The 16,821-nt window shown below is 48.2% G+C and overlaps 1 protein-coding gene across 2 annotated transcripts in view; it reads left to right on the forward strand.

The window, feature by feature from the left end:
• The window catches only part of MAT2B (methionine adenosyltransferase 2 non-catalytic beta subunit), a 199,820-nt gene that overhangs the window by 56,512 nt on the left and 126,487 nt on the right, over positions 1 to 16,821 (forward strand). The window contains exon 1 of one of the 2 annotated variants that reach the window (XM_063928219.1): positions 6,479 to 6,634. The exons of the other annotated variant lie outside the window; for it this stretch is intronic. Coding sequence (XP_063784289.1) covers positions 6,569 to 6,634 — 66 coding nt within the window. The 5' untranslated portion in view covers positions 6,479 to 6,568. Of the gene's footprint in view, positions 1 to 6,478; positions 6,635 to 16,821 lie in introns of those variants that run through there. 2 annotated transcript variants of the gene reach the window in all.

Genomic DNA, 16,821 nt, shown 5'->3' on the forward strand with positions numbered 1-16,821 from the left:
CGCTGGGCACTGTGTAAGTGGAGACTGAGAGCATGTTCGCGCAGCATTCCCGCTCGCTGCGCGGTACCTTATGCCGTCACGATGACCGGAGGTCCCTCTCTGCAGATCATCGGTAACACTACTCACCAGTCTTCAAACTTCTGGCTTTGTTAGGGGGGTGACGACGTGCTGTGGGAGTGAGCGCATAGCCGCAGCTAGTGTTCAGTACCCTTCAGGAGCTAATGGTGTCCTGCCAGCAGAAGCAGAACCATGAAACTACATAGGAAGTTGGTTCCTGCTTCTCCCCCTAAGTCCCACGAAGCAGGGAGGCTGTTGCCAGCAGTCTTCCTGTAAAATAAAAAACCTAAGTACAGTATTTTAGCAGAACTCTGTAGAGCTCCACTAGAGTGCGACCAGTCTTCCCGGGCACTTTTTCTAAACTGAGGTCTGGAGGAGGGGCATAGAGGGAGGAGCCAGTTCACACTCTGAAAAAGTCTTAAAGTGCCCATGGCTCCTGCGGAACCGTCTATACCCCATGGTACTGAAATGGACCCCAGCATCCTAGGACATATGAGAAAATAAAAAATGCGACAAAGTCCATTTTTTTCTTGCAAATATTTATTGGGCACAATTGAATTAGTCCGCTTAGTCTGCCTCAAGAGCATTATTAAATTGAATAATGAAAGGGTTACAATTATTGCATGGCAATTCAATTATCTGTGAATATGGCAGAACATCACAGGTTTTTCTGCATACCTATATTTGTGTCAAAGGAAAATCTGTGATGTTTTGGCTGTGAGTTGCGCAGAAAGAGTCCAAACGCTGGCAGCTTACAGCCATAGCTTTTAATTAAATTTCCCCCTTGGTATTAAAATATGTTTGATGGGCAACTGTCTTAGTATCACGACACAATAGTGCCCACATTTTAATTGACACAAAAATTACACCTATTGATTTCAGAGTCAATAACTTTTCAGAATATTACTCCTTTGACATGTAATTTTGATCAGACAGAATGTTCAGTTTTTCTGTTTGCAGTCCTGTTCTCTAACTTCTGTACTGTCACATCCACTCTGCTCTTGTACTAAAAATTTGATGAAATTATCCATTTGTTTACAGAAAATCCCTCCAGGGAAACCTCAGAGCTTCTACCTTTATCTTAATACTTCATTGGTGACCATCAAGAATAATAAGAGATGAGCTGTTTTATCTGCAGGACAGGCCATTCTTTCAGCTAATGGAAATAGAATTGTGTAATTTCTTTGATATAGGCTGCACAATAGCTTGCACCAACCAACAAGAGGGCATAATGTAATTTTATCTGCTCTCCTTTATATAAGTCAGCTGTGTGCATGCTGTCCCAGATTACTGGCTACTGTTCCTTAGAGAAAGTGCTGTGATGACTGAAATGTTGATAAAATGTGGAATATGCTGGCAAATCCGCAGCATAGAGGTATGTTATTTTTACCTATGTGTTTCTGTAACTAGCTAAAGATAATTTAAATTGGTTATTACATATTCAGAATATCGTTGAATTAGTACACAGAGCCCCACTGATTATAGAATTTAGGAACTGATTTTAAATATGCAGACCTTATAAAATGTGACCTCTTGCTTAATATTAAATGATTTACAACTTTGCTTATTTTATTGGAAATGGTTTCTTTGGGGGGAAAAATGTGTTAGAAAATAGCTGACCATAGGCAATGCAGTGGCGGATTTAGCGGAGGGCGATTAGGGCGAACGCCCCCCCTAAACATACTGGCGCCGGGATGGATGGCCGGGTCCCGCGCGATGATCATAAGCGCAGGGCCGGCCCGACATTGTGCGCCAAACTCAGGAGGGCTCAGTGAGTGACATCACGCACTCTCTGCTGCGGCTACCCGTCCACCCGACACATGCTGCTCTCCGCAGGGGACCCCATTACAGGGCAGTTTAACATGTGACGCCAGCTGCTTCCGGCTCGGGTCATGTCAGACTGAGCACATTGGACAGCTGCCGGGTGCCGGAGCTCCAGCGCATTCACCAAAGTCTCCTCTCCTGCACCATCAGTCACTGTGGTGTGCTGGGAGAGGAGCCGAATGAGACTAAGGAAGGTTGGTTTGAGGCACACGGACATTCAAATTAGATAGAGATTGCAGGTGCCGACATCGCAGTGAGGTAATCACAACTGTGCACCTCCGGAGCAGAGCTGAATAGCTTACCCCTGCTGCTGGACGAAAGAAGATAAGAGATTATAATTTCTTTCATCCAGCAGCAGGGGTAAGCTATTCAGCTCTGCTCCGGAGGTGCACAGTTGTGATTACCCCACTGCGATGCTGGCACCTGCACTCTGGGGGGGGGGGGCTGTAGCAGTACTGTGGTGATAGGGGCTCGTTGGGCTACCGGGCGGGAGATTAGGACACTTCCCATCAGCAGCTGCTCTCACACAGATTCAACTCCTCCCTGAGCATCAATGACTCTGATCTTCCCGCCTGGTGGCTGGCCCCTCCCCCGAGACCAGCAGCCACTGTACAATATTCAGCCGCGGATCGTCCCGTTGGACTTCCTTCCTCCCCGGCTGCCAGCTCCCTCCCAGGGTGAGTACATTCTAGTTTTCATCCTAACTCTAAAAATACAGTTTATCAAATATAGGTCTCAGTCAGATGTGGTCCCCCCCCCCTCTCCACCCTTCCGTCTCTTTCTTCCCCCTCTTGCTATCTCCCCCCCCCCCCTTTCCCTCTGCACCCTTCCTCGTCTCTTTCTTTCTTTCCCTCTCCGACCACCCCCCCTTTCCCTCCACCCTTACCTCTCTTCATCCCACCCTCTGTCTCTCTCTCTCTTTCTCCCTGTCCATATGTCCCTGCTGTCACTCTCCCTGAATTTTGTCTCATTCCATGTGGCATAATGTGAATTTTGGCTCATTCTGTGTGCTATAATGTGAATTTCGGCTCATTCTATGTGCTATAATGTGAATTTCGGCTCATTCTGTTTGCTATAATGTGAATTTTGGATCATTCTGTGTGCTATAATGTGAATTTCAGCTCATTCTATGTGCTATAATGTGAATTTCGGATCATTCTGCGTGCTATAATGTGACTTTTGGCTCATTCTGCGTGCTATAATGTGACTTTTGGCTCATTCTGCGTGCTATAATGTGACTTTTGGCTCATTCTGCGTGCTATAATGTGACTTTTGGCTCATTCTGTGTGCTATAATGTGACTTTTGGCTTATTCTGTGTGCTATAATGTGAATTTCGGCTCATTCTGCGTGCTATAATGTCAATTTCGGCTCAGTCTGTGTGCTATAATGTGACTTTTGGCTCATTCTGTGTGCTATAATGTGAATTTCGGCTCATTCTGCGTGCTATAATGTGACTTTTGGCTCATTCTGTGTGCTATAATGTGAATTTCGGCTCATTCTGTGTGCTATAATGTGAATTTCGGCTCATTTTGCATGCTATAATGTGAATTTTGGCTAATAGAGTGTACTGTAATATGAATTTCGGCTCAAACCATGTGCTATAATGTATACCATTGTTGTCCTATTACTGATGCCATCACAGGATCTATTAAAAGAAATTTGTATTTATATAAAGCTTTTTTTCCTGCTAAAATAAATGTATTTCACTTTTTTCTCTCTGAAAGTGGACTGGTAGTCCAAATCTGGCTTGCACGATTGTGCATGTGTGATCTACGAATGTGCAGATGCATGCAGGAATGGCGATTCGCCAGTCTGTATCACCAGTGCGCAGGGTTCTCTCCACTAACTGGCAACATTTTATTAGTAATGGCAACAATTGAAAATTTTAGAAGCGAATGGGAGGGGCATTTGTAAGTGGGAGGAGCTATGATTAGGGGGAGGACTCATCATTCTTAAACTGCCCCCCCTAAAAGTTAAGTCTAGATCCGCCACTGAGGCAATGTGCCTCCAAGTTCCTCCCCTTGGTGTGATGACACTGAAGAGCCAAATACCAGACTCTTTTCTGTATTTGTACAAACATAATCTCCATTTTTTATTATCTAGTGATTTATCAGACTGAAGTAACATACAGCAGCTCACCATCATGATCACTAGAAATAAATGTACGGTACAGCAGATTCTGTACTGTGACATATGGTGACACTATACAGATACACAATGGATAAGTCACATATGTAATCTTAGTTTATATACATTTAACATATAAAGCATATATTAGCACATAAAGATGTATTTAATATAAATGCTTACATCTGAATTGGGTAGTTTCTATTGCCTTTACATTACAGTCTTGTTGGGCTTGCTGTTCATTGCCAAAAGAATACACACAGAAGAGTAGCCTATATATTATTGTATACTGACTGAGCAGTCATTTCCTTTGTTAATAACTCAAGCATAACATGTTATTTGTCAAATATGGTCCCAAATGTGAATATTTACTGTTCACATTGATAAAGTTCAAAATATACAAATACCGCTGGCGCAGTTTATTTGTATATATAAAAAGTTTTTAATGTTTGTAGTAAAAAATCGTCTCAGACCGACACAGTAAATCCCATTCTACTAAAGGGGGTAATTCAAACCTGATCGCTATGGTGCATTTTTTGCATCCCTGCGATCAGGTAGTCGTCGCCTACAGGGGGAGGGGGAAGTCGCTGTGCAGGTGTGCAATCGCATGTGAAGGAGAGCTGCACAAACAGAAGTTTGTGCAGTCTCTGCACAGCCCAGGACTTACTCAGCCGGGGCCGGAGTTGACGTCACAAATCCTCCCACAAAACACCGGGTCCCTCCTGCATTTTTACGAAAAGGGTGTGGTATGGTATGCCGGCGGCCGGGATCCCGACAGTCGGCATACTAAAGACCACCCTTACGGAAATGCCCTAGAAATGGTCAATTGCCACCCACAAACGCCCTCTTCCTGTCAATCTTCTTGCGATCGCCAGTGCGATCGGATTTTTCGCACCATCCCTTCGCCGCCCAGCGCTCCCCGGTGCTTATGCATGCGCAGTTCAGACCTGATCGCCCACTGTGCGAAAACGCACAGCAGCGATCAGGTCTTATAGGCCCTACACACTGGCCGATTTTCTGAAAGATATGAACGATCTCGTTCATAAATGAACGAGAACTCGTTCATATCTTTCAGTGTGGAGACTCCAGCGATGAACGATGCGCGTCCCCGCGCTCGTTCATCGCTGGTCTCCCGTCGGCTGTGCATGCAGGCCAATATGGACGATCTCGTCCATATTTGCCTGCACTTCAATGCAGCCGCGTGACGGGGGGAGTGAAGAAAATTCACTCCCCCCGTCACTGCCCCCCCCGCCGCCGGGTCGCTCGTCGGCCGTTTCGGCCGTCGGGCACCTCGGCGGCGCATCGTCAAATGAGTAGGGCCCCTTACTTAGCCCCATAATTTCATGAGTGTTATTTGGGATTATCATGGCTTGGTAAAATAATGTGACCATTTTATCTAAAAATAATAAATAGAAATTGTGAGTAAATAAATGTATATCTGGAGTGAAAACAAACTGTTAACAGAAGTAGTATCTTGAAAATGAAACTCGCGGTTCATGAAAAGAATATAGAGGGTCATTCCAAGATGATCGTAGCTGTGCTCTGATCGCAGCTATGATCATTCACACTGACATGCGGGGGGGACGCCCAGCACAGGGCTATCTCGCCCCGCATGTCAGTGCGCGCCCCCCCCCCACAGAAGTGCAAAGGCATCGCACTTTGCAGTTCAAGAGTAGCTCCCGACCAGCACAGCTTTAGCGTGCTGGCCAGGAGCTACTCATCGCTCCTCGGCCCGCAGCAGCTGCGTGTGACGTCACGCAGCCGATTCGGCCCGCCCCCCGTTTGGTCCGGCCACGCCTGCCTTGGCCGGACCGCGCCCACGAAACGGCGGGCAAACACCGCTGTTCTGCCCAGCGACCGCCTCTGCCTTCAGCTGTCTGGCATGCGCCGGCGCAGTTCTGACCTGATCGCACCGCTGCGATAAACTGCAGCGTGCGATCGGGTCAAAATGACCCCCATAGTGACATGTACAGGAACTGCAAACTCCAGGCACCTCGGGATATATTTACTAAAGTGCGGGTTTATAGAAGATGCTGCCATACCAATCAGATTCTTGCTAATATGAACATGGGTGCGGTGCTCTGCTTGTGGTTTATGCTTTTTCTCAAGGCGATTTTCTTTAATTGAATCATATGCATGACATCAGACAAAATAAATAAGCTATAATATATAGGAATAGCATATTTAGAAACAATATAATCACCATGTATATTATAATGTAATGTTCATGCCCAGCCATGCTCTTGTTTACATGTGATAGTAAATAATGTACAGTATATTGAGCAATGAGCACCCTGAGGTGACACTTGTCATCTGGCAGCTGCAGCAAGCACACGCATATTCGTGCGGCGACTGAGTTTGACTGGGGAGCGACGACACCATCACGTCTCTGATTGGTCAGTACAAAATGATCTGGTTACCCCGCACCTATCAGACGTCTCACCCCGCCCATTCGCAGCACGGCCACTGCTTGTTGTCACAAGTCAAAACAACACACAAGTTAGTGTGAGCTACAGCAGCGGGCAGGGTCGTGAGAGACAGAGGCTACCGTGCACTGATATGGAGGGGAGACGGCTCGAGTGTAAGATCCGATTCCGACCAGGTTGGGTGGATGTAGTGGTGCAGGTGAGGAGCAGGGTAGAGGTTGCAGTCAGCGAAACTTTCTATACAGGCCTCAGTTTCTGTTGTACTGCAGATACACAGCCTGCAATGATGTTATTAGGCCAGTTTCCCCCACCCATGCATTGAATGATCGCACACATACTGCACATGCTACTGGTTTCCTTCTGCACTACACAGCTTTCTGGAGCTGCTCAGAGAAATACATACAGTATGTGACTAACATATCTCTACACATAGAAGACAACCTCTTACATGAGTGGGTTGTGCATCCAGGGCTGGCCTGGCACTAAAGTTCTGATTTCCCTTGTGTGTACAGAATATAGACATTGCAACACTGTTGTTTGTTTTACAAGCTAAAGGTGTGTACACATGGTGAGAATTTTTATTTTTTGGCGATATTGACTATATAGTCAAAATCGCAAAGAAAGTTAGTGCAGCTCGCAAGGTGAAAGTCACCTTGCGATCATGATGCGCGGTCCCACGAGGTCGGTATCGCAAGATAGTCAAAATTGACTTGCCGGCACAGTCCATCTAGTATAAAAGATAGTCAGAATTGACTCTTAGCCAAAATCGTACAAAGCCAGTATGGCAAGCACAGTCATCTTTGCTTGCTATACCGACCTAGCCCCTATCGCAGGCTTTTTCAACCAGTGTGCCGTAACCAGTTGCAAGGTGTGCCGCGGAGCCAGAGCAGCTTCCTGCACCTTCAGAGTGAACTGTTGGCCCGGGTTCTTCTAATGCTGCTTTCAAATCGCAAAACCTGCTTTTGAAACGGTTCTTTAAACGGTTCTTAAAACGGGTCTGAGCAGTTAAACCCCCTTCACATCGCATGTTGTAACCAGTATATTACCATTTCATTACCGTTTTGGTACCTTTCACACTGAAGCCGTTTCACCCATACAAAACAGTAGTTGTCATTTTAAATGTTTATTTCCTGCTTCTGCCTGGTGACATCACACATGGAGACAGCCTATCACCTTCTGGGGCTTACAAATACCGTTTCAGACCCTTTCACACTGCACAATGAAATGGGTCTGAAACGGGTAGGACCCTGCTTTTTTACCGTTTCAAAATACCGGTATTTTGTAAACGGTAAATTGAAGGTGACCCTTTCACATCGCAGCTCGAACCGTTTAGGAAGACAGTAAAAACGGCAATTACCGGGTACAAGCTGCGGTGTGAAAGGGGTATTAGAGGATCAGTTATGCTCTGCCCATGACCTATGCCTTGGAAATGATGTGATATTATAGGTCACAGCCGCCGCGTCTCACCACCCAGCCAGCCCACCCGCCTGCATACACATCTTTCAGTTCCTGCCTGCATCCACAGCTTTCCTTGCCCACCCACATACACACCTGCCCGACCGCCTGCTGCTCAGTATTCGCAGCAATCCACTATGAACAACCCCTCGCCACTGAGGGACAGGGAGGAGGACAGCTGATATTTGTTATTTTATTTCTCATGTGGGGAACAATAGGATTTCAATAGGATTTATGTAGGGAGAATAAGCATTTATGGACTTATGGGGGGAACAATGAATAATTCATGTGGGGAGCAATAGGATTTATGTGGGGAGAAATGTGATTGATTTATGTGTGGAGCAACATGATTTATGTAGGGAGCAATGTGATTGTTTTCTCTTACGTCCTAGAGGATGCTGGGGACTCCGTAAGGACCATGGGGTATAGACGGGCTCCGCAGAGACATGGGCACTATAAAGAACTTTAGAATGGATGTGCACTGGCTCCTCCCTCTATGCCCCTCCTTTAGACCTCAGTTAGATCCTGTGCTCAGAGGAGATTGGGTGCACTACAGGGGAGCTCTCCTGAGTTTCTCTGAAAAAGAATTTTGTTAGGTTTTTTGTTTTCAGGGAGCACTGCTGGCAACAGGCTCCCTGCATCGTGGGACTGAGGAGAGAGAAGCAGACCTACTTAAGTGATAGGCTCTGCTTCTTAGGCTACTGGACACCATTAGCTCCCCCCGCCGTTTGTCCCAGAGCCGCGCCGCCTTCCTCCTCACAGAGCCGGAAGATTGAAGCCGGGTGAGTATAAGAAGAAAAGAAGACTTCAAGGCGGCAGAAGACTTCAGATTTTCACTGAGGTAAGCGCGCAGCGGTAACGCTGCGCGCCATTGCTCCCACACACTACACACACTAGCGGGCACTGATGGGTGCAGGGCGCAGGGGGGGGGTGCCCTGGGCAGCAATAATAACCTCTATATCTGGCATTATAATAGGCACTGCGGAGGCAGTTATTCTTTAAATCCCCCACCAGTTTTGAGATTGAGCGGTACCAGAAGCCCGCCGCTGGAGGGGGCGGAGCTTGGTCCCTCAGCACTAACCAGCGCCATTTTCTCCACAGAGATCTGCAGAGAAGCTGGCTCCCCGGTATCTCCCCTGCTGAACACTGTGACACAGGGCTGAAAAGAGAAGGGGGGGGGGGGCACTTGTAAGGCGCAGTGAGTGTATTAACACAGTGATTAATATAAAAAGCGCTATTATCTGGGAGTTTATTTTCCAGTGTCAGTTGGCGCTGGGTGTGTGCTGGCATACTCGCTCTCTGTCTCTCCAAAGGGCCTTATTGGGGAACTGTCTCCTTATAACTATATCCCTGTGGGGGTGTCGGTACGAGTGTGTCGGCATGTCTGATGCGGAAGGCTCAGCTAAGGAGGAGGTGGAGCAGATGATTGTGGTGTCTCCGTCGGCAACGCCGACTCATGATTGGATGGACATGTGGAATGTTTTAAATGCAAATGTGACCTTGTTACATAAGAGATCGGACAAAGCAGAGTCCAGGGAAAAAGCAGGGAGTCAATCCATGGCTTCGGCTGGGTCACCGGGCCCTTCTGGGTCTCAGAAACGTCCCCTATCCCAAATAGCAGACACTGATACCGACACGGATTCTGACTCCAGTGTCAACTACGATGAGGCGAAGTTACACCCAAGGGTGGCCAAAAGTATTCATTATATGATTCTTGCAATAAAAGATGTTTTGCATATCACAGATGACCCCTCGGTCCCTGACACGAGGGTGCGCATGTATAAGGAAAAGAAACCTGAGGTAACCTTTCCCCCATCCCATGAGCTTAACGAGTTATTTGAAAAAGCTTGGGAAACTCCAGATAAAAAACTGCCGATTCCCAAGAGGATTCTTATGGCGTATCCTTTCCCTGCACAAGACAGGGTACGTTGGGAATCCTCACCCAGGGTGGACAAGGCTTTAACACACCTGTCCAAGAAAGTGGCGCTACCGTCTCCGGACACGGCAGCCCTCAAGGATCCTGCGGATCGCAGACAGGAAACTACTTTAAAGTCTATTTATGCGCATACCGGTGCTTTGCTCAGACCGGCAATAGCATCGGCATGGGTGTGTAGTGCAGTTGCAGCTTGGACAGATACCTTGTCAGCTGACCTTGATACCCTAGATAGGGATACCATTTTTTCTCTGACGTCCTAGTGGATGCTGGGAACTCCGTAAGGACCATGGGGAATAGACGGGCTCCGCAGGAGACTGGGCACTCTAAAAGAAAGATTGGGTACTATCTGGTGTGCACTGGCTCCTCCCTCTATGCCCCTCCTCCAGACCTCAGTTAGATTTCTGTGCCCGGCCGAGCTGGATGCACACTAGGGGCTCTCCTGAGCTCCTAGAAAGAAAGTATATGTTAGGTTTTTTATTTTACAGTGAGACCTGCTGGCAACAGGCTCACTGCAACGAGGGACTAAGGGGAGAAGAAGCGAACCTACCTGCTTGCAGCTAGCTTGGGCTTCTTAGGCTACTGGACACCATTAGCTCCAGAGGGATCGACCGCAGGACCCGTCCTTGGTGTTCGTTCCCGGAGCCGCGCCGCCGTCCCCCTTACAGAGCCAGAAGCATGAAGATGGTCCGGAAAATCGGCGGCAGAAGACTTCAGTCTTCACCAAGGTAGCGCACAGCACTGCAGCTGTGCGCCATTGCTCCTCATACACACTTCACACTCCAATCACTGAGGGTGCAGGGCGCTGGGGGGGGGGCGCCTGAGCAGCAATAAAAACACCTTGGCTGGCAAAATAATCACAATATATAGCCCCAGAGGCTATATATGTGATAATTACCCCTGCCAGAATCCATAAAAAAGCGGGAGAAAAGTCCGCAAAAAAAAGGGCGGAGCTATATCCCTCGGCACACTGGCGCCATTTTCTCTTCACAGTGTAGCTGGAAGACAGCTCCCCGGGCTCTCCCCTGTAGTTTTCAGGCTCAAAGGGTTAAAAAGAGAGGGGGGGCACTAAATTTAGGCGCAATATTGTTTATACAAGCAGCTATTGGGGAAAATTCACTCAGTGATAGTGTTTATCCCTACATTATATAGCACTCTGGTGTGTGCTGGCATACTCTCTCTCTGTCTCCCCAAAGGGCTGTGTGGGGTCCTGTCCTCAGTCAGAGCATTCCCTGTGTGTGTGCGGTGTGTCGGTACGGCTGTGTCGACATGTTTGATGAGGAGGCTTATGTGGAGGCGGAGCAGATGCCGATAAATGGGATGTCGCCCCCTGTGGGCCGACACCAGAGTGGATGGATAGGTGGAAGGTATTAACCGACAGTGTCAACTCCTTACATAAAAGGCTGGATGACGTAACAGCTATGGGACAGCCGGCTTCTCAGCCCGCGCCTGCCCAGGCGTCTCAAAGGCCATCAGGGGCTCAAAAACGCCCGCTCCCTCAGATGGCAGACACAGATGTCGACGCGGAGTCTGACTCCAGTGTCGACAAGGTTGAGACATATACACAATCCACTAGGAACATCCGTTACATGATCCCGGCAATAAAAAATGTGTTACACATTTCTGACATTAACCCAAGTACCACTAAAAAAGGGTTTTATATTTGGGGAGAAAAAGCAGGCAGTGTTTTGTTCCCCCATCTAATGAGTGAATGAAGTGTGAAAAAGCGTGGGTTCCCCCGATAAGAAACTGGTAATTTCTAAAAAGTTACTGATGGCGTACCTTTTCCCGCCAGAGGATAAGTTACGCTGGGAGATATCCCCTAGGGTGGATAAGGCGCTCACACGTTTGTCAAAAAAGGTGGCACTGCCGTCTTAGGATACGGCCACTTTGAAGGTACCTGCTGATAAAAAGCAGGAGGCTATCCTGAAGTCTGTATTTACACACTCAGGTACTAGACTGAGACCTGCAGATAGTGCTGCTGCAGCGTGGTCTGTAACCCTGTCAAACAGGGATACTATTTTGCGAACATAAGACGTCGTCTTATATATGAGGGATGCACAGAGGGATATTTTGCCGGCTGGCATCCAGAATTAATGCAATGTCCATTCTGTCAGGAGGGTATTAGAGACCCGACACTGGACAGGTGATGCTGACTTTAAAAGGCACATAGAGCCTTATAAGGGTGAGGAATTGTTTGGGGATGGTCTCTGGGACCTCGTATCCACAGCAACAGCTGGGAAGGAAAATTTTTTACCTCAGGTTTCCTCACAGCCTAAGAAAGCACTGTATTATCAGGTACAGTCCTTTCGGCTTCAGTAAAGCAAGCGGGTCAAAGGCGCTTCCTTTCTGCACAGAGACGAGGGAAGAGGGAAAAAACTGCACCAGTCAGCCAGTTCCCAGAATCAAAATTCTTCCCCCGCTTCCTCTGAGTCCACCGCATGACGCGGGGGCTCCACAGGCGTAGCCAGGTACGGTGGGGGGCCGCCTCAAAAATTTCAGCGATCAGTGGGCTCGCTCACAGGTGGATCCCTGGATCCTTCAAGTAGTATCTCAGGGGTACAGGCTGGAATTCGAGGCGTCTCCCCCCCGCCGTTTCCTCAAATCTGCCTTGCCGACAACTCCCTCAGGCAGGGAGGCTGTGCTAGAGGCAATTCACAAGCTGTATTCCCAGCAGGTGATAGTCAAGGTGCCCCTACTTCAACAAGGACGGGGTTACTATTCCACACTGTTTGTGGTACCGAAACCTGACGGTTCGGTGAGACCCATTTTAAATTTGAAGTCCTTGAACACATACATAAAAAAATTCAAGTTCAAGATGGAATCGCTCAGGTCGGTTATTGCAAGCCTGGAGGAGGGGGATTACATGGTATCCCTGGACATCAAGGATGCTTACCTACATGTCCCCATTTACCATCCTCAACAGGAGTACCTCAGATTTGTGGTACAGGATTGCCATTACCAATTCCAAACACTGCCGTTTGGACTGTCCACGGCACCGAGGGTCTTTACCAAGGTAATGGCAGAAATGATGATACTCCTTCGAAAAAAGGGAGTTTTTAATTATCCCGTACTTGGACGATCTCCTTATAAAGGTGAGGTCCATGGAGCAGTTGTTGGTCGGAGTAGCACTATCTCGGGAAGTGCTACAACAGCACGGATGGATTCTATACATTCCAAAGTCACAGCTGGTTCCTACCACACGCCTGCTGTTCCTGGGGATGGTTCTGGACACAGAACAGAAAAAAGTGTTTCTCCCGCAGGAGAAAGCCAAGGAGCTGTCATCTCTAGTCAGAGACCTCCTGAAACCAAAACAGGTATCGGTGCATCACTGCACACGAGTCCTGGGAAAAATGGTAGCTTCTTACGAAGCAAAATTCCATTTGGCAGGTTCCATACAAGAACCTTTCAGTGGGACCTCTTGGACAAGTGGTCGGAATCGCATCTTCAGATGCATCGGCTGATACCCTGGTCCTTGAAAACAGGGTTATCTCTACTGTGGTGGCTGCAGAGTGCTCATCTTCAAGAGGGCCGCAGATTCGGCATACAGGACTGGGTCCTGGTAACCACGGATGCCAGCCTTCGAGGCTGGGAGGCAGTCACACAGGGAAGAAATTTCCAAGGACTTTGGTCAAGTCAGGAGTCGTCCCTACACATAAATATTCTGGAACTGAGGGCCATTTACAATGCCCTAAGTCTGGCAAGGCCTCTGCTTCAAAACCAGCCGGTTCTGATCCAATCAGACAACATCACGGCAGTCGCCCATGTAAACCGAGAGGGCGGCACAAGAAGCAGGATGGCGATGGCAGAAGCCACAAGGATTCTCCGATGGGCGGAAAATCACGTCTTAGCACTGTCAGCAGTGTTCATTCCGGGAGTGGACAACAGGGAAGCAGACTTCCTCAGCAGACACGACCGACACCCGGGAGAGTGGGGACTTCATCCAGAAGTCTTCCAACTGTTGGTAAACCGTTGGGAAAGGCCACAGGTGGACATGATGGCGTCCCTCCTAAACAAAAAACTAGATATTGCGCCAGGTCAAGGGACCCTCAGGCAATAGCTGTGGACACTCTAGTGACACCGTGGGTGTACCAGTCGGTTTATGTATTCCCTCCTCTGCCTCTCATACCAAAGGTACTGAGAATAATAAGAAAACGAGGAGTAAGAACGATACTCGTGGTTCCGGATGGGCCAAGAAGAGCTTGGTACCCAGAACTTCAAGAAATAATATCAGAGGACCCATGGCCTCTACCACTCAGACAGGATCTGCTACAGCAGGGGCCCTGTCTGTTCCAAGACTTACCGCGGCTGCGTTGGACGGCATGGCGGTTGAATTCCGGATCCTAAAGCAAAAGGGCATTCCGGAGGAAGTCATTCCTACGCTGATAAAAGCCAGGAAAGAAGTAACCGCAAACCATTATCACCGTATTTGGCGAAAATATGTTGCGTGGTGTGAGGCCAGGAAGGCCCCAACAGAGGAATTTCAGCTGGGTCGTTTTCTGCACTTCCTACAGTCAGGAGTGACTATGGGCCTAAATTTGGGTTCCATTAAGGTCCAGATTTCGGCTCTGTCGATTTTCTTCCAGAAAGAACTGGCTTCACTGCCTGGAGTTCAGACATTTTGTAAAGGGAGTGCTACATTTTCAGCCCCTTTTTTGTGCCTTCTGTGGCACCTTGGGATCTCAACGTGGTGTTGAGTTTCTTAAAATCACATTGGTTTGAGCCACTTAAAACTGTGGATTTGAAATATCTCACGTGGAAAGTGGTCATGTTATTGGCCTTGGCTTCGGCCAGGCGTGTGTCAGAATTGGCGGCTTTGTCATGTAAAAGCCCTTATCTGATTTTCCATATGGATAGGGCAGAATTGAGGACTCGTCCCCAGTTTCTCCCTAAGGTGGTATCAGCTTTTCACTTGAACCAACCTATTGTAGTGCCTGCGGCTACTAGGGACTTGGAAGATTCCAAGTTACTGGATGTAGTCAGGGCCTTAAAAATTTATATTTCCAGGACGGCTGGAGTCCGGAAAACTGACTCGTTTTTTATCCTGTAGGCACCCAACAAAATAGGTGCTCCTGCTTCTAAGCAGACTATTGCTCGCTGAATTTGTAGCACAATTCATCTGGAGTATTCTACGGCTGGATTGCCGCATCCTAAATCAGTAACAGCCCATTCCACGAGGATAGTGGGCTCATCTTGGGCGGCTGCCCGAGGGGTCTCGGCTTTACAACTTTGCCGAGCTGCAACTTGGTCAGGGGCAAACACGTTTGCTATATTCTACAAATTTGATACCCTGGCTGAGGAGGACCTTGAGTTCTCTCATTCGGTGCTGCAGAGTCATCGCACTCTCCCGCCCGTTTGGGAGCTTTGGTATAATCCCCATGGTCCTTACGGAGTTCCCAGCATCCACTAGGACGTTAGAGAAAATAAGATTTTACTCACCGGTAAATCTATTTCTCGTAGTCCGTAGTGGATGCTGGGCGCCCATCCCAAGTGCGGATTGTCTGCAATACTTGTATATAGTTATTGCCTAACTAAAGGGTTATTGTTGAGCCATCTGTTGAGAGGCTCAGTTATATTTCATACTGTTAACTGGGTATAGTATCACGAGTTATACGGTGTGATTGGTGTGGCTGGTATGAGTCTTACCCGGGATTCAAAATCCTTCCTTATTGTGTCAGCTCTTCCGGGCACAGTATCCTAACTGAGGTCTGGAGGAGGGGCATAGAGAGAGGAGCCAGTGCACACCAGATAGTACCTAATCTTTCTTTTAGAGTGCCCAGTCTCCTGCGGAGCCCGTCTATTCCCCATGGTCCTTACGGAGTTCCCAGCATCCACTACGGACTACGAGAAATAGATTTACCGGTGAGTAAAATCTTATTATTGACCTTAGGCCACATTAAAGACGCAGTCTTACATAGGAGGGACGCTCAAAGAGACGTTGGGCTGCTGGGTTCGAGAACCAACGCCATGGCGATTTCTGCTATGCGAGCCCTGTGGACCCGCCAATGGACGGGTGATGCTGACTCAAAGAAGCATATGGAGGTTTTACCATACAAAGGTGAAGTTTTATTTGGGGAAGGTCTCACGGACCTGGTTGCCACAGCTACCGCGGATAAATCTACCTTTTTGCCTTTTGTTCCCCCGCAGCAAAAGAAAACTCCACAATATCAGATGCAGTCCTTTTGGTCGTGTAAGTCCAGAAGAGGTCGGGGCTCATCTTTCCTCACCAGAGGGAAGGGTAGAGGAAAGAGAGCACCTGCTCCGGCTAGTTCCCAGGAGCAGAAGTCCTCCGCGGCTTCTACTAAATCCACCGCATGACGCTGGGGCTCCACTGAGGGAGTCCGCACCGGTGGGGGCACGTCTTCGACTCTTCAACCAGGTCTGGGTTCTGTCAGACGTGGATCCTTGAGCGATGGATATTGTATCCCAAGGCTACAAACTGGAATTCGAAGAGGTGCCCCCTCGCCGATTTTTCAAGTCGGCCATGCCAGCTTCTTCCGCAGAGAGGGAAGTAGTGTTCGCTGCAATTCAAAAGCTGTATCAACAGCAAGTGATTGTCAAGGTTCCCCTAGTCCAACAGGGGACAGGGTACTATTCGACCCTGTTCGTGGTCCCGAAGCCGTATGGTTCGGTCAGACCCATTTTAAATCTAAAATCCCTAAACCTGTACTTGAGAAAGTTCAAATTCAAGATGGAATCGCTCCAGGCTGTGATCTCCAGTCTGGAAGGTGGGGATTTTATGGTGTCACTCGACATAAAGGATGCATACCTTCATGTCCCCATATATCCTCCTCATCAGGCTTACCTGAGATTCGCTGTACAGGACTGTCATTACCATGACGTTGCCGTTTGGGCTTTCCACGGCCCCGAGGATTTTCACCAAGGTGATGGCGGAGATGATGGTGCTCCTGCGCAGACTGGGAGTCACAATTATCCCATACTTGGACGATCTCCTGATAAAAGCAAGATCGAGAGATCAATTGCAGAAGAGCGTGTCG

The sequence above is a fragment of the Pseudophryne corroboree genome, chromosome 6 (assembly GCF_028390025.1).
Source record: "Pseudophryne corroboree isolate aPseCor3 chromosome 6, aPseCor3.hap2, whole genome shotgun sequence".
Taxonomy (NCBI): domain Eukaryota; kingdom Metazoa; phylum Chordata; class Amphibia; order Anura; family Myobatrachidae; genus Pseudophryne; species Pseudophryne corroboree.